This window comes from Ailuropoda melanoleuca, chromosome 4 (assembly GCF_002007445.2).
Source record: "Ailuropoda melanoleuca isolate Jingjing chromosome 4, ASM200744v2, whole genome shotgun sequence".
Classification (NCBI taxonomy): Eukaryota; Metazoa; Chordata; class Mammalia; order Carnivora; family Ursidae; genus Ailuropoda; species Ailuropoda melanoleuca.
This window is the reverse complement of record NC_048221.1, coordinates 95,974,931-96,002,729: the sequence shown is the minus strand read 5'-3', so window position 1 is coordinate 96,002,729 and position 27,799 is coordinate 95,974,931. Positions and strand designations below refer to the sequence as shown.

The window sequence follows — 27,799 nt, the reverse complement described above, 5'->3', positions numbered from 1 at the left end:
CTGTAATTGGGAAACAAAACAAATTATTTTTTCAAATACTGATGTACAGTTTCTTTGAGTTCACAGAGATCTTGAGTGAAACAGAGAACACCAAAGAGGTGAAAAGTGTTTCTGAGAATTATCACATGAAAATTTTATGGCTATGTGAGTCCCTTATAGAATGTGTTTGGGGACAGGACTCTGGGGAGTTGACATGGTGTGGCCTGGCTCCAGAGGAAAAGACCAGATAGTGCCGCTTTTGTTCAGTTCCTGGAAAACTTTCAATTTCACAAACATTTATCAGGAAGTGGCCCCCAAGTGCCAAGCCTGGGTACTTGGTGTGTCCTGGGGTCGCTGTGGGAAGAACAGCCCGAGGTGTCCACGCTGCTCTCATCGAAACAGACAGGATATCGTGTTCCCCACAGGAGGGTGAGCTGAGGACACTGACGCGAGCTTTCTGACCAGTACCTTCCCCACCATCCCACCCGTGTGAGAAACACGTCCTGCACTGAACTGCATATTCAAGAGCAAATAAAAAGGCCAAGCACTGTCTGATCAGCTACATTTTTTTTTTTTTAAACCCAGAACACTCTCTGCACTTAAAGACAACCAATCAACTCTGGATCTGGCTCTTTTTCTTTTAAATGTCTCACTCGCTGGCCTATCATTAAGATGATATTCCAGAATGTCTAGATGATGTCCATCGTGAAGTCTGAAGAGATAGGCTGAAACCTTGTTCTGAAGGATAACTTGATCATCTCAGCAAGTGGTTCTCAATGGGTGGTGCCGAGACCAGACTCACCTGGGAACTCGGGAGGAATGCAGACTCGTGGGTCCCATCCCAGACCTGCTGGGTCAGGAACTCTGGGGTGGGGCCTGGGATCTGTGCTTTCACGAGTCCTCCGGGAGACTCTGAAGCATGCTCGAGGTTGAGAACTACTGATCTCAATTTGGACTTCTTTGGGGTTACGTTTATCACACAGTAATGAGACCAGTCCCCTAAACTCAGAGTTTTTGCCAGCACAGTGCTGGTTCTCTGTTTTTAGAATAAACATTGAATGAACTCCTAGGCTGCACAGAATCCCCTTCCCAGGAGCGCCTGGGTGGCACAGCGGTTAAGCGTCTGCCTTCGGCTCAGGGCGTGATCCCGGCGTTCTGGGATTGAGCCCCACATGGCTCCTCCGCTATGAGCCTGCTTCTTCCTCTCCCACTCCCCCTGCTTGTGTTCCCTCTCTCACTGGCTGTCTCTATCTCTGTCAAATAAATAAAATCTTTAAAAAAAAAAAAAAAAGAATCCCCTTCCCAGGTGGATGCCACAGGGCTCTGCAGCACACCCTTCTCGGATACGGATTTGAACAGCTGACTACAATTACCTATGTCAGTGGGGACCTGGGTTCCCATGGGTGAAAGCCATAAATAAACTGGGAGAATATTTTAGGATTTGCTTTTGACCTCCCCCTCCTTTTTCCAAATCTTTACCAGAGAAGCTAAAAGCACCAACGTCTCCTTGATTTCAGTTCGCTTCCCCTTCCTGACTTTGGCCAACTTCTGGCGGTAGAGTGGTCCTGCAGAGAGAGGGTTGGGGGAGAGGTCTAGGGAAAGAGACAGCCTGGCCCATTCACAAACTAGACCCCCAGCCTGGCGATGTTCACTGACCATTCATTCCTCTCCTGGTTCCACAAGAAAACTTTTTAAAAAGAGGTCTATGAGATAAAAATAACAGGTGATAAAATCAGAGTAAAGGGGGGAAAGATGGACACAACGTTGGTGTGCAAAATGCAGGCAGTAGGGCCTTGTGGGTATTTCTGAGAGATGGGCCTAGAAAATTTCATCGTATGAGAAATCCAGGAAGCTAATGAAGACTCCTTTGGGTCATGTCAAAAGGGCTCAGGAGTGAACCTGACTGGGTTCCCATGGGTCAAAGATGAGAAATTACATTCCTCCTAATAGGGGTAACACAAATCTGGCTCTAAGCTTACCAGCAGCTAACGAAGATGGAAACGCAATCTGTTACATAATTTACAAGGTCCTTAAGATAAAAATAAACCAGCTGCTGAGGAAAAACACAAGTATTCCTGGTCTTGACAGGAATTCCTCCCTTGGATCAGTTTCTGAAGAATCTACAGTTGGCTGTTATTTTTAAAGCAATGAGGAAAAAAAAGGACAAATCTCAACTTTATCACTATCTCCTAATCCTTGTTTCAAAACATACTCTTCTATAACTAAAAGTTAGAGAGCTGTCTAGAAATTCTGTACAATTGTTACCAAGAAACAAACACAAACAAAAACTATCCCAGATCAATGTGTATACTGGGCTCCCCCGCAGCCCTCAACCTGCAAAAGAGTGTCAAGATTCCTTACAAAAAAAAAAATCCAATCCCTGGCCAAAATGCTGATGCCCCAACCCTCGCACTGCAATGCGTGTGCATGTTGGTGCATGTGGGCGTGCATGTACAACACACACCCGGTCTTAAATATTTCGTTTTCAGGGACTCGGAGGTACCCTTTCAGTCAGGCTCAAATGTGCAGATCAGGGCTTTGATCAAATGCTTTTCTGATGGGCTACGCTGAATATAAATGTTTCCAGATGGTACAGGACAATTAAGAGTCATTACAGGAGATCACGGTCCTCCATCCATCTTACCACTTATTTACTCAGGGACGCCATTACAGTTTTTCAGTTCAGACTCCTGTTCCCTGCTACATTAATGACAGGATTCGTTTGGATCCCCTGATCAGACAAAATGTGGTCCCCAAATCTGTGGAAACTCTGAGCCACTCAGCCTTCCACACATCTGTGTGTATATGTCCAGGCAAATAGGTTTATGTCTGCGTAATCTTTGCCTTTACTATTAAAATACTAATGCTTGTTATAAAACTTCCACCAGTACATGTGTGTAGGAGATCGACCCCCTGTATGTGGGCCTTCCCTGTAAGCACTAGGTGCTTTCCAGACACTGCTTCCGCGTCTCTTCATAGCCCTCCTGTAACGTATGTGTACTGCTATCATCTCTATTTTGCAGATAAGAAAACCGAGTCACAGAGAAGTTCAGAAACTTACCCGAGGACTCAGCAGGAAAGGGCAGTGCCCGGACTAGACCTTGAAGTCTAGCTCCAGTGTCCACAGGCTCTCAATCCCCAAGCTATTTTACCTTTCTACACACACTAGAACTCATGGCACTTAATATCTGCTGTGGACACTTACACAGATTTTAAAGTCTCTATCTATACAAACTGCTTAAAAAAAAAAAAAACGGGGCTGTGAAGGGAAAATCCTGTAGTCTTGAGTTTGAATTCTAAGTGTCAATGTAAACTCTGATGTATTTAATCACTAATCAATAACGAAAAATAAAAACCCAACACATACATCTTAGCTCTTTCTACAGAAATGGCCTACAAGCAATGGGCATACCTAGTTCCAGAGTTTGTTTTTTAAATACTTTTTCCCCCATTTAAGGGACTGGGACTTCTTGGGTGAATGTAGAAGGCGAGCCCCGAGCATAATGCCGTACGAGGAATCGAGAAAGCTATCAAAGACTCCTGGGACAGTGTCAGAACGACCCAGGACACGACCTGAACAGACACCCACTGGCCAACGAGGAGACATTCTATTCCTTCTATTCCTCTTAGTGGAGGCAGAAAATACCATCTATGAAGTTGTTTAGAAAAAAAGAAAGAAAAAATGATCTGATTCCCATGAAGTAAATCTTTAGCTCTAACTGCGAATTTATAGGCCACAGCAAGGGCAGAAGGACACAGTGAACAATACTGCAGAAAAGCCAGCAGAAAAATTCGGACCTCAGGAAACATTATGGGACATAGAGTCATTGCACCACATTTCATCAATAAAAAATAGTTCAAGAGAGAGAGAAGAGCAGGGGAGGGGAAGATAGGGCAGACCTACGGAGAGAGAGAAACCTGTAGTCAACCTTCCACAGTCTGGGACCTCCTTCCTGTACGTCGTCCAGTACGAGGCAAAGACCATGAGAGGCGCTTCAATGCCATGCTCTCTTAACAACTGCCCACCTCTGCATGGGCACCTGGGCGTCACTCACCGCTCCTCCATGAGCTCCCGGATAGAGGCTACCGTGGGGCCAGATCCCAGGTGAGTATAATATGGACCTTCATCTTTCTCCACTATTTGTTCTGCAGAAACACAGAGTAAACATTATTTGGAGGCATCGGTTCATCAACAGTAATTTAGAAAGGCAAACCACCAATAGGAAAATTAATGGGCACATTACAAAACAGGAAATTCAAATGGCTTATAAACATGTGAAAATGCGTTCAACTCCATTAGGAATCAGGAAATGCAAATTAGAATCGCAGTGCAACACCATGGCACACCGGGCAGCCTGGCAAAAACTGAAGAATCTGGTAAGATCAAGTGTTGTCAAGACTGGTCTTCCACCACTTTGGAATTCAGTTTCCCACTGTACGCGTTCTGACCGGGGTAGGCAAACCACTCTACTCCTAGGGATATACATGAAAGAATAAAAAATAACGACTCACTCAGACACTTGTAGGCCAATTTCACAGCAGCATTGTTCACAAGAGCCAAAAGGTGAAAACAACACAAATGTCCATCAACAGATGGACAAAACATGGGGAAGCCGCACAGTGGACTATTACCCAACCATAAAAAGGAATGAGGTTCTGACACCTGCTACAACATGGACAAGCCTGGAAAACATGATGCTGGGTGAAACCAGCCAGACGCAAAAGGACAACTGTTGCACGATTCCATTTAGATGAGATACTTACAACAGGCAAGTTCCTAGAGATAAAAATTAGACTAGAAGGTACCAGGACCTGGCAGGGCAGAGAAGGGGGACTTACTGGGTACTGCCTTTCTGTATGCGGGGATGAAAACGTTTTGGAAATAGGTAGTGGGGACTGGTTGCATGATGCTGTGGGTGTAGTTAATACCACTAAACTGTACATTTAAAAATGGTGAAAATGGCAAATGTTAGGTTATATTTCACCACCGTTTAAACAAACAAAAAAGGAGCAAAGTACTGACATGCGGTATAACGCATGTTCCTCAAAAACAGGAATGTGTGAAAGACACAAACCATCGCGTACTGTGCGGTCCCACTCGCGGGAAACATCCAGAACGGCGAGGCCGCAGGCACAGAAGGCAGACCAACAGCTGCCAGAGGCTGGGTAACTGCTGAGTGAGTACGGGGCTTAGCTCTGGGGTGAAGAACACGTTCTGGAACCAGAGGTGGCAGCTTCGCACTGTAAATGTACTCAACGCGACTGACGGCCTTACTTTCCAGTGGTTAGTTTCATGTTATAGGACGTTCGCTGCAATTTTTTTTTTTAATAAAAGGAACAAATAATTGATGCCTGCAACCTGGATGAATTTTACATGAATTTTTCTCCATGAAAGAAAGGAGACCCAAATGACTATGTAATAGCTACTCTATAAGGCTGAACACAAAAAGAACTTTACACAAATACTGTACTACAGCTGGCAAGTTTGTTTTATGTCTAAAGAAATGGGACAACGCAGTGCCATGTGGAATCCCGCATCGGTCCTAGAACAGAGAGAGGACGTTAGCGGAAACGCCGATGAAATCCAAAGTCTGCAGTTCGTAGTACTGTACCAACATTAACGTCTGATTTTTAAATGCACCATAACTATGTAAGATGTTTCCATGAGGGGCAGCTGGAGGAAGGGTAGACAGAAACCCTCTGCTCCAATTTTGCAACTCTTCTATAAATGTAAAATCAGCTCAACATTAAAAACTTAAAACAAAAACAAAAACAACTAAGGCAGCAGGCCCTACCTTGCAGATTCTGTCCTAGAAGAAATCTTAGTTATATGCATCAAAACACATGTACAAAGATGTTCATAGCAACCTTGGTTTTAATAGTCAAAACTGGAAACTGTAATCCAGCAACAGTGGGAGGGACAAAGCGCAGTGGTCGCATAATGGCATCTGTCTAGCAGAGAACGGACAACCTTCAACGACATGGCTTAACAGCACAACGTCATAGTGAAGGAAAGCAGCACAGCAAAGAACAAATACAGTACGATCGCAGTTAAATAATATTCAGAAATAAGCCCCACTAAACTACTGTTTAAAGACCCATGCAGAGGTGGCAAAATTACTGGGTTGAAATATGAAATTGCAGACGCTTGACGGCTTTTTACCTACAAACAATGGTGATTTTCTACGGTCCAATCTTATTATAAAGAAAAACAAGAAAACCATTGTCACAAGTCAAGAGAGTGGTTGCCTCTGGAGGATGGAAGAGGAATGTGAATGGGACAGGTGCACAGGGGCTTCTGAGGAGCTGGAAATGGCCTATTTCTTGATCTAGGTTGTGCTTACCGAGGCATTCATTTTATAAATTTTCATTGAGTTGTATGTGAATACTTTGTGTACTTTCCTATATATATGTACGTCCCAATTGTTTAAATGTAAAAACGATGTCATACCTCTTTCATGCAGAACATTATGCTTAGCTTTATGGGGGATTCAAGATAGGATAATATCTGATTGCTGCCTTTTAAAAGTTTATGGTCTACCTGTGTAGATAAGATCCACACATAAGAAGATACCTAATGGCATTTCAAATCAACGGGGAAAGATGAATTTTTCAATGCACGGTGTTGAGACAACCGGGGGAAACGTCTGATCCATACTTAATACCTTACCCCCAAATATATTCCAAAGAGTTGGAAGATTTAAATAAAAGAAAAGAAGTAAACTATGCAAGTTCTGAAAGAAAAACAATGGGAGACCTTTTAAAAATATTCATGGAGGGGCGCCTGGGTGGTGCAGTCGTTAAGCGTCTGCCTTCCGCTCAGGGCGTGATCCCGGCGTTCTGGGATCGAACCCCACATCAGGCTCCTCCACTAGGAGCCTGCTTCTTCCTCTCCCACTCCCCTTGCTTGTGTTCCCTCTATCGCTGGCTGTCTCTGTCAAATAAATAAAATCTTAAAAAAAAATTCATGGAAAAGGGAAATCTTAAGTATAACATGAAATTCTAAAGCGCTCCCCCCACATACATAGAAATCATGCTAAATTTAACTAAAAAAAATTTATAGGAATAACTACCAAAAGTCAAGCTAAAAGACAAACAACACACTGGGGAGAAATATCTGGAATTCATACCAGATAAAAGGCTAATTTCCTTAAAATATCAAGATCTCCTATAGCTATATAAGGTCAGTAATTCAAGAGAAAAATTTTAAAAGGATAAAAAGGGAAATGCAAATGGCTCAAACATCTGTAAAGCTACAATAAGGTACCAGTTTTACCTTTCAGATGAGTCACCATGAATGTCCTGTGTTGGTGAGGGATAGGAAAACAGGCAGTATGGGAAGTAATTTAGCAATATATTAAAATTACAACTGCACATGAGTCCATTTCACTCAGCAATTTCAAAGAATTTCAACTCTTGTAGGAATTCATTTCTGGAAATTTGGATATGTGCAAACTGATATGTATATACAAAAAATACTCACTGCATCATTTTTTTTTTAAGACTTTATTTATTTATTTGACAGAGAGAGACAGCCAGAGAGAGAGAACACAGGCAGAGGGAGTGGGAGAGGAAGAAGCAGGCTCCTAGCAGAGAAGCCTGATATGGGGCTTGATCTCAGAACGCCGGGATCACGCCCTGAGCCAAAGGCAGACGCTTAACAACTGAGCCACCCAGGCGCCCCTCACTGTGTCATTTGTAATGGCAAAATATCAGAAACCTCAACGTCCATCACAACACATTATGTTTCTAAAGACACTGTGGCATGGCTATAAAATGAAATGCTAAGCAGTATCCAGAGAAGCCAGACAGCTCCAGATTTACGGATAAAAAATGACCTCCAAGATATTTTAAGTGGGGGGAAAAAAAGCAAATTTCAATACTGCATGTATAATATACTATAGTCAGTATACACACGTAATCACACGTCCATGAGCGTACATACATCACACATACACACTACATATAAGCAAAACAGTGTTTGGGTTACTACCCACACGAATAAGTGTAAGAGCAAGTTTGTGAACATGAGTTCAGTTGTGTTCCTGGCTTTAAAAACAAAAAGAAGGGGCATCTGGGTGGCTCAGTTGGTTAAACATCCGACCCTTGATTTTGACTCAGGTCACGATCTCAGCGTTGTGAGACTGAGCCCCGCATCGGGCTCCACGTGGGGTGTGCAGCCTGCTAAGGTTCTCTCTCTCCCTCTCCACCCCTCCCCTTTCTCTCAAAATAAAATTAAAATAAAATAAAATAAAATAAAATAAAATAAAATAAAATAAAATAAAATAAAATAAAATAAAAACAAGAAAAGGTCTGCAGAGCTTTCAGGCCACTGTGAAGCTGGGGAGGTCCCGGCCAGGCTGAGGATGTTGATCTCACTGAACTCCTAGCCCTTTGACATTTCCCTGAAGCCCCACGATAGAACGGTTTGGTCCCCCAAAAAAGGTTTGCAATGGTGTGTTGCAGTCCAGCCAATGAATTGATGGGACATGCTTGCCTCTTACAGCTTCCGCCTTGGAGGCTCTTCATCCCCCTCTAAGGTCCTGGGTCAGGCTCTTGCCTGAATTATGGGCCTGGTCTAACTGATCTCAGCCCTTCTAGGTTATCTTACCCAATTCCACCAGTTTATACATCCCCCCAAAAATCTGATCACACCACTTCCCACTGATGACCCCATGTTAGACAAGAGAAAGAACCCGAATTCCAGAGCAGTCCACAAGGCCCCTGTGGAGGCGTCTCTGCACACCTCCCAGCCCCGTATGGGGCAGCGGCCAGCACAGCTCCCGCCACACAACCGTGCAATCCCTCCGTGTCTTCAAACGGGTTCCCTCACTGACAGCAGTGCCTTCCCTCATTTCACTCTTTGGAAAAGCTCCTCTCTTAAGGTCTAATTTAAATGGCACCTCTTCTCTGAAACTCCAGTGCACTTCTCAGGTCCACTTTCCCTCTGGATTCCCAGAGCACCAGGCAGACAACAGAGACATCAAGGCCTGTATCACCACATTTTTACTGTTAGCATGGCACAGCAGAAAGCACACGGATTTTGCAGAGACCTGGGGAACTGCGACGAGTTACCTTCCCAACCTCTAATCCTCACGCCTTACGGTGCAAACTACACAGAGGGCTCCGTGCAGTCTTCGGCGCATAATACGAACTCAATAGGCAGCTGCTGTCCAGGCTCTGCCAAACAAATTGTGTGACTGTGGCCAAGTTACACAACCCTTACGAGCCTTAAAAGCAGTTAGAATAATGTTCCTACATTCCAGAATTGTTGAGGATGAGATGAGATGTAGTCACCTAGCTCTGTTCTCAACCTATCAATGCCTAAATGTTTCATGAATGAACGAATATTTTCAACTAAAGGATTAAAAATGACTTGCTCCAAATATACACTATTTTGAACATAACACAAAGAGGATTGCAGAAGGAAGCATATGGAGCGGGGGCGGGAGGGAGGGGAGACCAGGGGAGGCTAGGGAAAGAAAATGTAAGAATGTGGGTGTTGGAAGTAGTGGTCTGAAAGCTCTTTATAGGCGCTAGGAGACTACATGGGATATAGAAAATAGAATATAAGAAGATGCCAGAACTTCTGGGCTCTATTCCAGCTTCTATTGTCTGGAGAAAAGTCAAAGTAATGGACTGACTGCAGGATCTTCCACTGGAACTAGAACATAATGTAGCTTTTAGTGACTACCTTCTGCCCCCAATCAGGAGAGCTCAAAACTTACCCAGTTAAAGGCAGAGAAAGGAGATTTTCAAGGAGAAGATGCAAACCAAAGCTTGGCCACTTCACCCCAGCAGGTAGGAAAAGAGATACAGACAGATCCCAAACCAAGCCAGCCTCCACACTGGATGGTCAGGTTTCTGGGGGAAGGAAGACGTAGCTCCGAGTGCCAAACGAAAGCAAAGTCATTCTTTCCCTTCGGCCAGTTTACAAGGCAGCCCAAGGAGTCCTTCAGAAGCATTGCTTCCTTTAATTACATCCCTTTTCCTGATTCTACAACTATGAAAACAGGCAAGATAGATAGATTTCAATACAGAGATAGCTAGATCGCTTTCCTTGATTATATGTCTGTACTGGGGAGAAGATACTCTATAGAAAAAAATTGAACTTACAACCAAGTATGCTTAGTTATAAGACCAGTATACATTTACAAACCTAATTATTCTCATGTATACGTTTATATATCCATAAGGCTATATATCTCCTTATACATACTTACATAGACATGAGAAACTACATCTCATTATGTATACACATATATATACACATATACATACACACACATACGTATTTGTACATGTTCTATACATACGTGTGTGTGTGTGTGTGTATCTTCTCTGTAGCAATGGGCTTGTACTTGGTTGTGGTGCCAGACAAGTGACAATATTTTGCAAGGCTGGGGTAATGTTCTATAGAATGCAGTACATACTCTGAATCAGTGAGCAATACATGCTTCTGTTTTCCGTAGTAAAGTAAGGTTTATTAACCTTTTTTGGTGCTGTTTAATGCTATTCATCTTAAATTCAATATGTGAGTTTACCCTATTTACATTTATTGTCATAACATATGTATGGTCTTCTGTCATTTTATGACATGCTTTGCATACTGTGTCCTTGGTTTTTTTTTTCCTCCTATCTTTTGTTGCAGGTTTTATATTTTCTTTTACTCCCCACCCCCACCCCTGGTAATTTAGAAAAATCTATAGTATGTTTTAGTAATGCTCACTGTACTTTTGCAGAGAAAGAAGTTAGCACCCTTATAATTTCTCCCACCTCCTCCTTTACTTTGTCTCCTGCTTTTTGCGGGTATCTTCATGAACATATTTTTTCCTCTCTGTTATCAAAGAGATATTCGATATAAAACAATTTCAAATGTAAGTAAATCAATTACCCTTGTTTTAGAAAAATAATTATCACAGTTATTTAAATGCAGACTTCACATCTGAATACATTTAGTGTTCACTACCAGTCCCATCATAAAGATAACTTCCCTAATCCATTACTTATCGGATTCATCTCTTGAAAATTTGAGTTCTGGTATATTTGGAAATGTTTTAATGAAGGTTTTACATGTGAATGGCAACATAACTGTGTATAGAATTCCCGGGTCAAGCTTTTAATATTCCAAGAACTGCAATACACATGTCCAACAACAACAAAAAACCATATCCACCATAAATAAAGAACCCTTGCCAATCAATAAGAAAAAGGCAGAAACACAACAGAGAAACGGGTAAATGGCTTGAATGGGCACTCTACAGAAAAGTATGAACAGGTATGAAAAGGTGCTTAACCTCACCAATCACGAGGGAAACGCAAATTAAAGCCACGATGAGATACAACACCTGCCACACCTCCCACAAAGGCAGGAAGACCGTGGATACTATTGCTGGTGAGGACGGGGCGCACTGCTGGTAGGAGTTTAAACTGTCACAACCACTTTGGGAAACGAACAGTAGCAACTTAAGCTGAATACAGACGATTTCAGTCTTGGGTATCTATCCCATGGAAATATGTAAATGTATACATCCATGTTCCAAGAGACATAGAGCAGAATATCTTATATCGGCACGATTCTTAACAAGCCCCAAATTGGAAACAATCCAAATGATCATCAACGGTGAAACGGATAAACTGGTATATTTATAAAACACAACACTATGCAGTAATGAGAATGAAGGAACTACAGGCACTGCTACACGCACATCGATGAACCTCACATACGCAACACGGAACAAAAAAAAGTCAGAAAATAAAGGAATACATATATTTTTGTGGTAGGATACATACTCAGTTCAGGAACAGGCAAACTGATCCATGTGGTGAGAAGTTGGAAAAGCAGTTACGTTAGGACAGGGGCCGGGACACCTTCTATGTTAAGGGCCAGGTGGCGTTTAAGGCTTTGCAGGGCGTGCAGTCTCCGTGGTGGGTACTCACCCCTGCTGACAGAGTGGAAAGGCAGCCACAGAGGACGCATGAACAAACCAGCATGGCTAAGTTCCATTAAAACTTATGGACACTGAAATTTGGACTTCATCTAATTTCCATGAGTCATGAAACCTTATTCTTCTTTTGATTTTTGGGGGGACCATTTAAGCACATAACGATGGTCTTCAGCTCACAGATGAGAGCCGGCTTTGGTGCGGGTCACAGCGTGCGGGTCACAGCGTCCTTCAGCGAGGCCGGTGCAGGCGGCCGGGCGTGGGGCTGCTGAGGGGCTGGAAAAGCTCTGTTTCTTGATCTAGATGTGGTTACAAAGTATGCGCCTTTTGTAAAACTTATTGAACGCTACGCTTAAGGCTTGTATACCTTCCTATAGGTCTTTCAATTAAAAGAATGTGTTTTTAAAAGTATTTTAAGTTTAAAAAAAATGGGTAGGTGTGACTTAATTTTTTGGTTAATTTATTTGTAGGCGATTCTTCCTCCTTGAAATTCGGTAAGTTGGTCAGGATCATGATGTTTCCATTTCTATTCATTTTCTTTCATTTCAGAACAGTTTTCTATCCTTTGACCCTTGCCTTTGCTCAGTTTGTTCCAGGCTCTTCCCCAGTGAATGCTGCCAGCATTCCTGCCAGTGAATTTGCATACAGGTTCCCTCCTCCTGCCTCTCTTCTGGTCCCCTTATCTCCCCACTCTGGCTAGGACCATTTCTGTTTTCCTTTCCTGTTTTGCAGTGACCTCCAAGTCCCTCTTCCTCACTGATTTGCTTTTCCTGTAACTCCGATTCCGCTTTTTCCAGCTGCTGGTGCAGCTGTGTGTGCTCTGAGCAATGGCGCGCTTCTGGAATTTAATCTGTACCTTGTGCAGCTTCTTTGTGACTTTATTCTAGCACCTCTTCTTTCACTTCCTGTTTCAAAGGGGACGTATTTTTTTTTCAACTTCCTTGATGGCATGTATTAGTTCTTCAAATTTTTGTCTTTTCTAATGTAAATTTTCATTCTAAATGTTATATATCCATCCCTCTACTTTTCCCACAGAATCTGAATGGGTGGCATGTTGGATTGTTTATTTGCTTATTAATTAATCTTTCCATGGAAAAGTTTATCTCCAGGGTTTCTCCCCTTCGGTACTACATTTTCGACTGGACAACCCTGTGCCGTGCAGTCTGTGTATCATGGGAGAATGCTTAGCCGCATCCCTGCCCTCTACCCGCTAGATGCCCGCCGTACCACACTGGCTGTGACAACCAGAACTGTCCTCACACATGGCCAAATGTCTCCTGGGGAGAAGAAGGGCGAAGGACCCCCTAGTTGAAAGCCACTGGTCTACTCATTTGCCCCACATAGAACGGGTGGAATGTCCTGACTCTTTCTGTTTACCTGGACACTGCTCAAATCCTTCCCTTAGATATTAAGCTAAAGAACTGGATGGTGGAGAGGTTTCAACTATTAGTTCACAAGTTCAGCAGCCTGAAGGGGGATGGGAGGAACCAGGGCTGGCTGTGGACTGTTACGACCAGGGAATTTCATCTTCACGCACTCTGTCAGGGCCAACATCTCTAAATACGGATGCATGTTTGTGTGGTGAGGGCTGGGTTATGCTCTGTCCTGATGCTCGGGTTTTGGTTTATTTCCTCATATGCGAGTGAGCTGGTCACTCTGATAAGTTACAACATCAAGTTAAAATAAAGCCCTGCAGATTGCAGGATTTTTGTTTGGTGGTTCAGCAAATATTTCTCTGTGCACAATGGCCTTTGTCTGGTGCGGCTGGCCCTTGGCTACAAAGCTGGCTCCTAGGATAGGGTGTCCAGGCCCTCCGGCCAACCGTCCTCACCCTATACCTCATTCCCATCAGAAGCTGGAATAGGGAGGGAAAAGGTGCCTGTCTACCTTCCCCACCTTCCAGAGAGAATGCCTTCCAGACGGGTGGTCTCCAGCCTCTCTGTCCAAGCTCCAGCGTCCCTCTGAGAGTCCCCTACTGGTTTTCCCCACACTGGGAGCTGTACACCCCATATCATCTTCTATTTTAATTCAACCGATCTTAAGCTCGTAGACAAGCCCCTGGAATTCATGGTTTAAGATTGGGGCTATTTCTAAACTTCAGCGGATGAATTTTCTCTTCTGTTGTTGTTGTTGTTCCCTTCACAGGCTTCAGGAAAGGGATCTTTTGCTATCTGCTGTTAAGTCACTCATTCTTCTAGTAGTCCCCAGGGTGTGTCTTCCTCCACTACAGAGATAGTGACAGAGCAAGGGAACAATTCAACTCTCCTTGAAGAAAAATCTGTTTTATGTCTCGCTTTGAGCAGCTGGAGCAGACAGAAGTGATTTCCCCCCCACCAAAATACATAGTAGGAAGCTCTGGGGCAGAGCTCAGGAGAGAAAAATCCAATTTTTGAGAAAATGCTGGTTATGTGGCTCTAGGTGCTTTTTTTCGCCCCGTGCACTTAATTTTATGCTCATTAAGATAGAAAACTATGCTCTGTTCTACTTCTGGGGGAGAGAATGAAATGTATCCTTTCTGCTATCAGCAAGAGATACTAGACACAAGAAACTACTCATGACTGCCTAACCCCAAGAAGGATCCTTAATTTCTAAGTGAACCTCCCATCTTCCCCCCCCTTCTCTACACAGAGACTAAGGCACCCACACTTTCCCAGCGGGAAATATGATGGCCAGGGAAAGACATGGGAGCACAGGCCAAGGCATTTCTCCTCTTTATGACACTGATAGAGACGAATGATAACTGATATAATTAATGCATAGGTGTCAAGATCATACTAAGGTTTTCTGTCCCAGTACCTTCTTTTTCCAAACAATCCTATACAAATGCCTCAGTTTCCTGGTAGCATTTCAGCGGACTTCAAGCTGAGCAGCTTGCGCTTCTGTAACTAATTGGACTCTATTTCCATTGACAGTCAATCACCGGCGGCTAGCTTGTTGCCTCCTGGCAGTCATAGATCCACACAGTGGCTAGGTAGATGGCTGGGCCCTAGGCTGCATTAGGTGTGCTAGACGGGTTTAAAAACTCAAATCACAGGTCAGCTCCCTGTAAGTACACGGGCAGCGTGCCAGGCCTGCTGGTAGTAGACACAAATACCTTTATAACACGGGCACACTCGCTGCTGACAAAGATTAAAGGGAAGGAGATCATGCCTAAACTCACCTGACATCTTTGTGGAGTTTAAATGTGGAGACAGAATAAGGTTGACCAGTTAACCAAAAAATATGAAGCGTGCTTACCAGAGTGCTCAGCACCAGTCCAAATGTTTTAGAAATACAACATTCAGTCCCTGTTCCTGAGGAACCTGGGATTTAACTGACAAGACTAGGGCACGTATAATAACAAATCGTGTGAGACGAAGAATCCAGCGTTAAATCCTGACCCTTCTTCAGAACTGGGCTCTCAGCCCTCCCACCCTCCCAAACTCTGCTGGTTCTTTAGCCTTCCCCTACCTACCCTTCCCCTTCTTCTGAGACCCTTTAAATGCTAGTACGCTCCCCTCTCGGGCCTCTTCTCAGTCTACACATTCAGCCTGGTAGAATGATCATAACCGAAACATCAACTACCATCACTTCGCTCCAGAACCTCCACCTCACAGCCACCTGGATGCACCTTCGGGTCCCACAGATATCAAAGCCGGATGTCCCAACTCGCTTCCTTCCCAGGATTCTGAATCTAGGTGAATGGCACCACTATCTACCCGGTCACCCAACCTGGAACCTCAGGAGCCACCTGACATGCTTCTTCCTTTACTCCTACAGCAAGCAGTTAGTTCTTTTTCCTAATCTTTCTCTTATCCACCCACTTCTCTCCTCCCTCCCACTCAATGTCATTCTCTGAGCTCAGGCGCCCATTATTTCTGGCCTGAAACATGTCCGAGCTTGCAAACTGGTTTCTCTGCCTTCAGTATCGTCTCTGCTTCCCCTGAAGCTCCCCTCTATGGCCACTCCCAATCTTTCATCCAATACACCAATCACACCAGAACTACTTGCATTTCCCCATGTTTTCTCACCTCTGTGTCTTCATGTGGTGTTTCATGTATTTTTCATCTCCATAATCTTTGTGTCCCTTTGCCTGGAACACTCTATCTTCTTCCTATTAATCCATTAAACTTCTCACCTCAAACATCACTTCCTCCAGGAACTTCTTTCTGATACCCTCCCCAGAGTCAGATTCCCCACCTTTATGCTGGGATCCAAATATTCCATGGTCTAAAAAATATATATTTATTTTTAATTTTTATTAAACATTTCATTTATTTGAGAGAGTGGGTGCACATGCACAAAGAGGTGGGGAGGGGCAGAGGCAGAGGGAGAAGCAGGCCCCTTGCTGAACAAGGAGCCTGCTGTGGGATTCGATCCCAAGACCCTGAAGGCAGATGCTTAACCCACTGAGCCACCTAGGCGCCCCTCAAAACTATCTTCTAACACTTATCGGAGTTGACGTGACAGTTCAGCATCTTCAGGCTCGATCCCAGGACCCTGGGATCATGACCTAAGCCGAAGGCAGTTGTTGCACAGACTGAGCCACCCAGGCACCCCTAAAAAAATATTTAAAACATAGGAAGCTCCTCTTCATCTCAAACTGAACGAGAGGCAGGGGTGGGGAAGATACCTTCTCACAAAAACTACAGGAAATAGACTTTCCATGATTGTAAACAGAGTTAAGTCTCTGTGTTCCCCATTCAGAACTGTGGTCCGGACTGAAGTTACCCAGTGGACGCTGCTACCAGCCACGTTTGCTGGACAACACCTCTCTCTCACCTGGACTTTCACCATGCTCTAGGCGAAAGGACATGTTTTTTCTTGTATTGGCCTCTGGCTACTTCTTTAAGGCAGATGTTCAACTGGATAAAAATATGTCATTCCTATGAAGGTGCCGCCTAAAATCTGTCTCCTACTGTGCTTTTCCTTTGGTTTAATGTCTACAGCTGCCTGTGGGATGCTCCTCAAGAGACACAGGGACAAGACTCAAAAGTTAACACAAATCTGTTTCCTTAACTATAAAGGAGAGCATGGGACGCATGGGTGGCTCAGTCGGTTAAGCGGCTGCCTTTGGCTCAGGTCATGATCCCAGGGTCCTGGGATCAAGCCCGCATCTGTCTCCCTGCTCAGCAGAGAGCCTGCTTCTCCCTCTGCCTGCCGCTCCCCCTACTTGTACTCTCTCTCTCTCTGACAAATAAATAAAAAATAAAATAAAATAAAAGGATGAGCAGATGACCTCCAAGAATGCTTTCCCACTAAAAAGTCATCTGAACTCATTCTCTGTCCTAAACTGGCTCGTCTTGTGAATCTCCCCATTTCTAGGAATAGATAAAATATGTGGAGGGTCTGGTCATTGCAGCTCACTGTCCTGTCTCTGACAACGGTACTACAGATGCTTAAGAGGATCTCTAATTGTGCCGCAAAATATTAGAAATATGTCAATACTCCTTCTCCAATAATGTAAAATAAAACTTCAACTTGTGTTAAGTTTTCCCAAACCTGTACATACCATACTACCTTTTGGAGAGAGGCATTTCCTCTCACTTCTTCTAAATTTATTTTCTTTGAAGCTTCAAGAAGCTGACTTTAATTCCAGTATTTCAAGATTTGGAGAATAAGGCCACATGAATGCCACCCATATCTTCAGAAACTCATAGTCTTTATACAAGGGGAAACGGTGCTCTTGGTACGGGTTTTTTGGTTCCTTGGTGAAACCCATATCGGTCAAAATTGTCGATTTGGCAAAAGTTGCCGTATTGAATATTAAGCTCCTTTTGCTATGCTATAAAACCTTTTTATGCTTTTATAAAGTTGTTTATTATTAGTGCATATGGCAACTCCAAATCTCATGGTCACTTCTATGGAAAATTCTTCCTTAAACTGACCTGCAATCTGCACCGCTCTACCTACCATGTCGAGAGGATGAGTTTCTGGAACATGAGACGGTTCCCATCTGACATTAATCCCAGAATGAGCAGCCTTTACTCCTAACCCTTGTCCTGAGCCTGAGTTCACAGAGACAAATTCTGCCATGCTGACTGATGGAAGCCAACTGTCCAGAGGGGGGATCTCCAGATGCTTCTGGAAAACAGGACAGCTCTCCCTAACATGAACCCCAGCACCTCAAGAAGCTGTTTCCAAGTGAATCCCTTCTTCCTTGGCCCTCTTCACTCTTAATACCACTGCTGTACTTGGGACTCATTTCTCAACAATTTCAACCACAGCACGGGGTGCCGGTTAACAGTCCAAGTGCCTACATTCAAACCTCACTTCTCCCGTGTGCTGGACGTATGACCTGGGCAGGCTACTCAACCTAAGTTTGCTTCCTTCATCATTAAGATGGCACCACTGACAGCACTGCCCTCATACAGATGTTATGAGGATTAAATGAGGTGGTAACTGTAGAGTAATTGGCACAGTGCCTGGAACAGAGTAAGTGTTTCATAAATATTATTTTTACCACTATTACAATTCTTCTTCTTTCTTTTTCTCAATAGCTCCCTAACCAGTCTTCTGTGGCAAGGTCATCACCTTTCACCGATCTGTCTTCTAGGCTACTTCCAGAATACACTTTCAAAACATTTCTTGATTATAAAATACATATTTCATTACAGAAAGTTCAGAAAACATGTAAGGGAAAAGTCATCCACTGACCACAGAGACAACCACTATTGACATATTTCCCTCCAGTCTTTTCCTTCCTTCTTTTCCTTTCCTTCCTTCGCTCCCCTCCCCGCTCTCTTTCTTCCTTTCCTTTCCTCTCCTTTTCCTTCCTTCCTTCCCTCCACTCCCCCCCATTCTTCCTTTCTTTCCTCTCCTTTCCTTCCTTTCCCTACCTTCCTTCCCTCTCCTTCCCCCCCTTTCTTCCTTCCCTTTCCCCACCTTTCCTTTCCTTCCTTTCTTTCCTTTTTTAACATAGCTGAGACGACCATTTACTTACTGCTTGTGTCTACCGTCTCCCACTAAGCATGTCCCCGTAAGTTAACACTTAACCACACGAGGTAGGTTCGGTTTGAATTCTCTGTTTAGGACCGGATACAGAGAAAACACAAACTGGAACAATAAAGGATTGGGGGTCGTGGTGGGTCCTGCCCACTGCCCTGCCCTTCCCTGGCTGAGGGGCAGAGCGGCCAGCATGCTGCTGGGTTTGTGCGACGCTGACATTCTCCTGCCTGCTCCTCTGCTCGCTAGCTTCGAGCTGAGATTTGTCCTCTCCGATGGAATGCAGAACGCTGAGGGTTCGGGTGCACCCCGTGCTGCTGGCCTTACATCCCACCAGCGGGCTCCTGCCGCCCCGAGGACGGTGCTCACATGTTCTTGGGGCTGCAGTGGTTGCTTTCTCGCCTCTCCCCATCTGGACTCACTGCCTGTTTCAAAACCCAGCTTGGAACAAGAGTTTCCAAGAGAATACACTACCCTTGGTAACAACAACCAAGCCTGGGGGTTCAGAGCACTCTTACGGTCCGGCCACATTCATGTGATTGCTCCGGCACCTGGCTGACCCCTGTTGAAGGGGCGACTGAGTATCTCATGGTTTCAGTTGTCGCTTAGAGCACAGGACAAAGTCCTTCAGAGATGAACCACGTCTCCTAATTTTTATCCTTTACAGTAGTTAATACAGAGCTAGTAATCAATAAATTATTGATGAATAAAGTTATAGCCAACACCTTCTTCCTTTTTAATGCGTATGTTTTTACTTCTTCCTCTTGCCTTACTGCACTCAATCCACTTCGGGACTGCTGACACTCTTAGACCGCTTACTATGTGCCGGATGCAATTCTAAGTGCTGTATACATACTAGCTAATTCAACCCTTCAAACAGCCCTGGTGAGGGGATGTTATTATCATTTTAGACATGAGGAAGTGACAGAAATAGAATTCAAATTTTAAAAACTAGTTTGATCAAATAATCACATCCAAATAATTGAATTCAACAACTAAAATATTTAGTAAGGACCAACTATGGCCTAAGCACTACGCAAGGTTATGCCTTACACTGCAGTGGGAGAAATATCTAACAACGTACTAAACACAAGGCAGATGGGACAGATACACAGCAATGCAAGGAGAGAAAAGGGCAAAGGGAAGGGCCCAATTCCTATGATCGGAACAAGCTCTCCAAAATGCTGAGAAATAATGAGGCCCTCAAAGTCACCTTATTATGAAGATCCAAGAATGCACAGGATTAGCCCTCGAAGGGAACCACAATCCCAGAACATGTCTGGGAGCATCTGGCAGGACCCCGCACTTCTGTTCATCCCCAGACAGAAACACTGGGGCCAACGTTTCCTTGTTCCCCAGGTGATTCCTGGTCTGCAGTACAGGAGTCTGGGGTAGCTGGAGTGGGCAGGATAGCCCAGCTCCTCCTTACTGACAAGGACACAGCATCCCAACGCATCACACAATTGACCTGATACTAATAACAAGTAGAGAATACAGCCTTTTTGTAACACCTGATTTGTGTACCCTAAAATCACAAGAATTTCAACATGCTCCTCACTGGCATCAATGTGCTTTTCGGGCAACACGTGAAACACATCTTTTATGGAACAGACCATACACAGCAGAGAGCCGCAGCCCTAAGGGAGCCCTGGGGCTTCCCAGTGCACCAGTGACCTCCCAAGACGCCCCCAGGAGCAGTCCTTGCAGCCTCGGCCCTGCTGATTTACGGGAAGGCAAGGCTTGTCAGCACTCTTACCCGCACCACAGCCTCAGCCACGGCCTGGATGCCCACTGTGTCCGAACCCACAACTCAGAGCTCCGGGCTCTCAGCCTGTTCTCGGGTACCAGCACCACTCCGGGATGCCCACATACCCTCCCCCCGAGAGGCCCTCCACCCGCCTACTCGCTCAGTCAAGGCCCGTGTTCCTTCTTGCCCTGACTCATGACGCCTTTCTTACAGGTTTCCCCACCACAAGCCAGAAGAGTCTTTCAAAGCACAAGGTGACAGATCATGACTTGCTTTACAACCCTCAGAAGCTCACTTATACCTACGAGATCAAGTCAAACTCCTGACCTCAGCTTGTTGGGCCAATTAAGATCTGGCCCCCACCTGCCTCTCAGGCCACCTTTGGTTCATAGCCACACACACTCCACCCCTTCTGCTCCCTCAAGACCAAGAGCAGTCCAAATAAGCCCCACCCTCTCACAGCCACCCAGCTCAGGCCTCAACACAAGCACCATCTCCCACAGAAAGGCCTCCATGATGCCTTCACCTCCATCTGCGCGGCAAAGCCCCCGCGCCCACCTCCACCGACGTGCTACACACCACAGGGCATCACTATCTGCTTCCTTCGAGGTCTCGTCCACTAGCTTATGAGCGCCTTCCAGTGTCCCCAGGCCCCAGCGGGGTGGTTGGCACACATAAACGTTTGCCAGACAAGAGACGGAACCTAGACACTCAAGCCCGCCAGGCCTCTCCTTTCCCTGACACCCAGGCAAACTTACCGACACAGTCGCAGGTGGGGAACTCGGCCTGGGCTCTCTTTGCAGGTGTGTCCAGCAGACTCTTGGTGGGTGTGTCCAGGTACTTCAGAGGTGACTCCAGGAAGCCACTTAGGGTGGGTGTGAGGGGGTTCTCGGCCTTGGTGGGTGTGGCCTCCTGGCCTCCCTCCTCCGAATGGAAGCAGGTGGTTGAGAGCACAGTCACAGCCCCCGAAGACTCAATCTTGATTTGCTTGGGGGAGCGGGTAGAAAAAGGGCTCTCGGGAGCTGGGAGACATGTTGGCTGGTTCTCAGGGTCCTGAATGGGCACAGACGGGGGGCCAGGAAGCCCAAAGCTATCCCCAAATTCAGCTTCAAACTGCCGGATGAGCTCTTCCAGCTTGTCATCGGCAGGGGGAAGAGGGCCGGTGGAGCCCGGCTGCAGGGTCGCCATGGGGCTGGGGGATCTCATTTCCTGAGTAGGGGGCAGCAGGCTGTCCCCGGAGGGACTAGGTGCAAATAGCGCAAGAGAAGGTTCTGGGGGCGGGGGGACAGCAGAGCCCTGGGGAGCGGGAACAGGGGCAGATGGAGGTGCCTGCGCATCCTCGGAGGCCGGGGACCTCAGCCCTTCCAGGACAATCTGCCGCAGAGGCAGGAAGAGCGGCTGCGATTCCCGTGGCCTGGACTTTTTGATCTGAATGGGCTTCCGGACGCTGGGCTTGATCCCGGGGGCGGTCTTCTCGGTTCCCGCCGGACCTCCAGCTGGCGCCAGGGGCTTCTTCTTCTTCTCCTTGGGAGGTCTGTCCAGAGGCCGTGGGGCAGGTGAGCTTGGTGGGACCCACCAACCCGGCGCAGGAGGCTCCGTGGGGGGAGGGAAGGGGGAGTTGTGGGCCTGGTCCAGGAAGAGACTGCGCTTATGGTGAAGGTGCTGCTGCAGGGCGGTCTGGGCCTTCTGGTGGGCATCGGGCTCTGCAGATGGTGCGGGAGCCTCCCTCTGGAGCATGGGGGATGGGGACGGGGCTGGGGAGGAAGAGGGCGCCTCCACCTTGACCTTGGGCTTGGTGGGCAGGGCCTCCGGCCGCTTGAATACTGACTGGATGTAATCACTGGCGCTGCCCAGCAACTGCTCCAGTTCAGCCATGGGGTCAGGGCTCGGGCGGGGCATGGGCCAAGAGCTCCGCGGAGTTGCTGGTGGGGTGTCGGTGCCCCAGGCTTCGGGAAACTCTGTTCTAGGAGTTGCTGGAGGGAAGGCAGGGCTGTCAGGAGCAAAGGATGCGTGCTCTTCGGCAGGGACCACAGGCCACGAGGGGGCCCGGAGGTAGGACTGGGGAGACCGGAAAGTGGCAGGAGGGGACAAGGCCTCAGGGAGGGGGCAAGAAGCCTGGGAGGTGGAGTGGGAAGGCTGAGGGAGGGCAGAGGAGAGCTGTGTGAGGGCCTCGATGGCGATGGCCGTCTGCAGGCTGATGTTCTTTTCCTTGGCAATGCTCAGGGCACTCTGGGACAGGGGCAGGCCCTCTGCGGGAGGTATCTGGGGGACCTCAGAGCTGAGGACTGGCCTGGTGCTTGGCGCTGGGAGGCCAGCCTCAGCAGAAGGCAGAGTCCCTGGGAGCCTGGGCCGCTCCTCCCCACCGTCCACGACCACAGACTTGATCTTCCCCTCCAGCCACTCGAGGTAGTCAGGGCATTCCGGGCCATCGCAGTTGCAGCTGGGCGGCTTCATGCCATGCCGAGCGAGGGCCAGGGCCGTCTGCAGAGTGTCCAGGTCTTCACTGCCAGCAGAGCAGCCCTCGGGCCCTGACCGGGCTCCCCTGCTGTTGTTCCCAGCCTCGCGACTCATCTCACGGTTGAAGGTTTCATAGAGCCGGGTGCTAAGGGCCCCATAAGAGGACACAGCTTCGGCCACAGCCGAAAAGGCCACCAGATCGTGGGCATCTTCCAGGCGAGCAGTGTGAGCTGGGCCCGGGGCAGCGTCCCAGTCGGGCTTCTGGTCTACTCTCCAAGGACCCCCAGCCCCCAGCAGACTGGGTCCGGCGGGTTCTCTAGCACCATTGACCGGCGCCCCTGAGGCGCTTAGCTGCCGTGAGTCCCCATGGTACACTGGCCCTGAGTCCATCGGACCTGGAACAGGTCCATCCACTGGGCTGAGCTCTGAGCCTGTCTGAAGAAAGAAAGAGAGAAAAAAAGGAAAAAGATGAGCCATAATATTAGAAAAGCATTGCCCTGTTTCCCACCACTCAGATGCATACCTAAACCCTGCTTTTCTTGTAAACCTGTCCCTGACCCAGCTTGAACCGGAACTCACCTTCACGTCTCCTTGTCCAGCTGGCTGCACCAACAGAAATGGAAGGCAGATCTTTAAGGGGTCCTAATCCAGAATTCTGAATGCTGCTCAAATCTTTTTAGAGCCTAAGATCGATCATAGGGACGAGGCTCCCCAGACACCAAGCATTTATTAAGGACTCACAAAAAGATCTTTAACTTGAAATGACCAAAGTGACACCAGGACCATGCTGATTTCGGTGTTTGTTGAGAGAAAGCTAACCAAACACCCCAAGAAGCAATATACCCTATGTGTGCAGTGTGTGCGTGTACAGGGAGGGGTCGAGCAGCTCTGAGGAACAAATGCAGCCTGGACCAGAGGTCAGGCAGAGCTTTTCAGTGGGAAGGAACCCACTGTTTTTTTTCTCTGCCTGTTACTGCCCTCACTTAAGCCCTGGTCGAGCTCCGAGAGCGGGTGACGAGATGACATTCTCACTCCCAGCCCCAGCCAGGCCGGAGGGAAACACTGATGATCGGACCCCATGTGCATTCAGCCCCCTGTTGAGCCACTCACGCCAGTGACAAGCAAGCTGCTAGTTGGACCAAGATCCAGGCCCCTTCCCAAGCCCAAGAACCACCATGATACACCTGATGTCCAGCAAAGCACACAGACGGCGGAGGGCATAAAAAGGAAGGAGCTGGGTGCCCAGCCCAGCAAGTTAAAAGCTAATACAAAGATGTGAAACTCAGTTTGCAGAATTCATCCCTCTAGAAAGGAAAGCTTTTCCTTACGGTAGAATGCCAAGAAAAAATATAGAAGGGACAATCGACTTGGAAAGTCATCAGTGGATGCTACAACTAGCAGGTGAAACTTGATGGGGCACAGGGTGTAGACATGGTCTCAAAGTATCTCCTCAAAAATTACTGGGTTACAACAGTAAAGAGAAATCTGGCAGACACCACCTTAACCGAATGATCAGAGCTCTCATCATCACCAACGTTGCGACAAACCAACATCATGAGACTCCTGATACGATACACTGAGCAGGATATCACATCACTCCCACAGACCTTCAGCCAAAATGTACAACCCAAAACTAATTATGAGGAAACATCAGATAAACCCAAACTGGAGGGCATGCTAGAAAGCACCTGGATTGTTGTCTTCAAAAGTTTCAAAGACAAGAACGACAAACATCTCTGCAAACATCTTCAGCTTACCGAAGAGACGAGACAGAGAAATGTGTGCTCATGAGTTAGGTCACAGACCGGGGAAAACAGCTGGAAGGTACACCACTGGGACGTTTGATGCAATTTGAATATGGACGGGGATAAGATCACACTGTGTCAATCTCAGTCTTCTTGGCTTGGATCATTTTACTCTGATTATGTAAAAGAATGTCTTTGTCCTTAGGATACACACACACATACAGTGAAGTATTCAGGGTAAAGGAACGTAGTATCTCTAACTTAATCTCAAGTGGTTCAGAAAAATATGATATGCATATAAAAATACATGCACACAGAGAAAATGATAACGCAAATAAAGCAAAATGTGAACAATTTTAGTATGTGGGAGTCCCAGGTACTCTTTTTGCAACTTTTCTATAAGTCATAACATAAAGTGGATTAGACAGATGGTTAAATTGATACTAGTCCCCAGACTGTGAAAGGTGGCCCTCATGCATGGGCTCCAAAGAAGTGGTGGGAAGGTGGGATTTGGGAACAGCCCCGTGGGAGGTAAGCAGAGACCCCAGCCTAGGGTTCCCACCTCATCCTCATCGCTGCTGATTCTGGTCACAAAGGACCCTTGTGCTTTTCTAACATGCTTTTCCGAGCTTTGCACATGAAGTGCTCACTGCCTGGAATGCCCTTCCCAGCCTCTGTGGGGCCACCTTGGCTTATCCTTCAAGTACCGGCTCACTGGCACCTCCTCCCTGACCTGGCTGGCAGACTGCTCTGTGGCTCCTGACCCTGGGCTCCCGCAGCCCCTTGTACCCGCCTCGCCTCGGTAGCACTTTTCGCAGGCCCCTGCTGCCATTCAAGCAGCTGCCTCCCCCACCGGATGGGAGCTCCTTTAAGACAAGGTCCGCATCTTAACCACTTCTGTGTCTCCTGCCCACAGCTGCTGTACGAACACTCTCTCAGCCCGAGAAAGGCCTCCCATCCCCCACCAGCCGCAGACGATGCTGCCTTTCCCCCGACCATCTCTCCAAACGTGGAACTAGGCACAAAACCTTTCCTCTAGGAATGTGGTTGATCACCCAGCCGTCCCTTCCTTCCTTCCTTCTCAGAAACCTAAACTACTGTGACAGCAAAGGCGACGAAGTCTGAAGTGGCCAAATTGTACATGCTTATGTGTAAAAGACAGAAGGAGCATGCATGACCCCGAGGAAACATGAGGGAGTAGTGTGGATTTACAAAAACAGTGTCAGGAAGACTAATGCTGCAGGAGCTGAGGCTTCCCCAAAATGGTCAAGACAACTAAAAGGATTTAAAAAGTTATTTTTGGTTTGTGAACAAGAACAAGGAAGGGCTAGGCTAGCGCTTGTGCCTCTGAATTCCCTGGGAAAGAAAATGCTCTTTAGACCAAAAAGAGAAGAAAGGGAAGAGTGGACACAAAAATGAGGGAAGTGAAGCCGGGAAGGGTGGGGGGGATTTTAAGAAATGCTAAATTCCAGTTTCTTGGCCAGGGGACCCTAGTGACGCATTCCTCACCACGTGCTGGGGACGCTGGAAGAAACGCGCCATCAGGAGAAGGTACCACCGGCAAGAAAAGAGCAAGCATCATTCCTGACTCGGATGCACCGAGCGAGACCAGCCCCAGTAAGATTCCTGAGAGGGTAACTAAGGCAAACACCAGGGGCCAGGTTCAACAAAGGCCATCAACCCATTAACATCCAACTGACCTTACTGTTCTGTGTCCTACGGTCATCGGACCAGGAGACAGGGAGACATCCTGTCTGATAGATCACATACTCAAGGGCTGCAGGTCAAAGCAGCCACAGGTCTGTTTTGTTTGGCCTACACGGTGTTAGGTTCTTGTTTGTCTTGCCAATATTAAAAAATCGAATTTTACATGAAACCCACACTTGAAGGTCCACACTTCTACCTGGCAGATGAGCCGTGGCTACCGCTCGAGCCTGCCCCAGCCTTGCCATTTCACGCTGCTTTCTTGACACCAAGACAAGGGGTCAGAGAGTACTTATTAATTGCCTGAACTAATTATCACTTCATTCATTGTGTTACCTGTCAAGCCGTTGTAGGCATTTGCATTTGCGACTTGGGCTACAGATGTTTAAGCTTCCTAAGGCCTGCCATGATCCCTTTGAGGGCCAGCAGTAGAGAATTACAGGCCAGACAGGCTGGCTCACCACTGGCAAAATGACCATGTTCAAACTCAAGTGGTGTAGCAACCCGGGTTGGGGGAAGGGAGGAGGTCTTTAGTGGTCTGCCATAGGCCTCTGTCCTCAGAACTGTCCTGTTCAACATATTTACCAACGATGATCGAGAAGGCACACTGATTAAATAGGCAGATGTTGAAAATAAGAGGGATAAAGCCATGTTGAGTGACAGGACCAGGTGCCAAAAGGTCAACGACTGGAGATAAAAAATCTAACAGGATAAATAGGGTATTATATTTAGTCCCCAAACCACATATGTGCAAGTCAAAGATGGCAGTGGTGCACATAAAAACGTCTGAGGGATCAAGAGAGGTGAAAGACTAGTTGAAGTTACACGAAATATGAAGATTTGGACGCTTCAAAGAGTCCCATAGCCCAGGGTTTTTTTCCAACTTCTTTACTACAATCTACAGTAAGAAATATATCTTACAACATGACAAGTTCGCAAAATACTATTTGCCCTTACTAGATACACAAATCCCTCCCTCCCTCAACGTTTTTTTAAGTTGCAACTTTCTAAGTGGATTTCATAGTCCGCTAATGGGTCCCAGCCATAGCGGGACACCCACACAGCCACCACCTGACCGGAACAGGACCCATCGCACAGTGACGGCCCCTCTCTGCCCAGACAGTCCCTGCCTGAACCTGGGCTTCCCTTGGGGCTGCCCCTGAGGGGACACAGAGCAAGCAAGACATGCAAAACAATAGAGAAACAGGTCCCTTTAGGTTCTGAAGAAGACAAAACTCGTGAAAGTCTACACATCTGAAGTCTGTCAGTCTGGCACAGAATTAGACTCATTTTCGCAT

General features: G+C 46.6%; 1 protein-coding gene across 3 annotated transcripts in view; it reads right to left on the bottom strand.

Moving 5' to 3' along the window:
* Nucleotides 1-27,799, bottom strand: part of TET3 (tet methylcytosine dioxygenase 3) — a 100,723-nt gene that overhangs the window by 25,815 nt on the left and 47,109 nt on the right. For all 3 annotated transcript variants that reach the window (XM_019802023.2, XM_034659375.1, XM_034659376.1), the window contains 2 exons: nucleotides 21,354-23,487; nucleotides 4,035-4,125 (listed from right to left, as the gene is read on the bottom strand). In XM_019802023.2, the coding sequence (XP_019657582.2) occupies nucleotides 4,035-4,125; nucleotides 21,354-23,487 (2,225 nt within the window). The remainder of the gene's footprint in view (nucleotides 1-4,034; nucleotides 4,126-21,353; nucleotides 23,488-27,799) is intronic.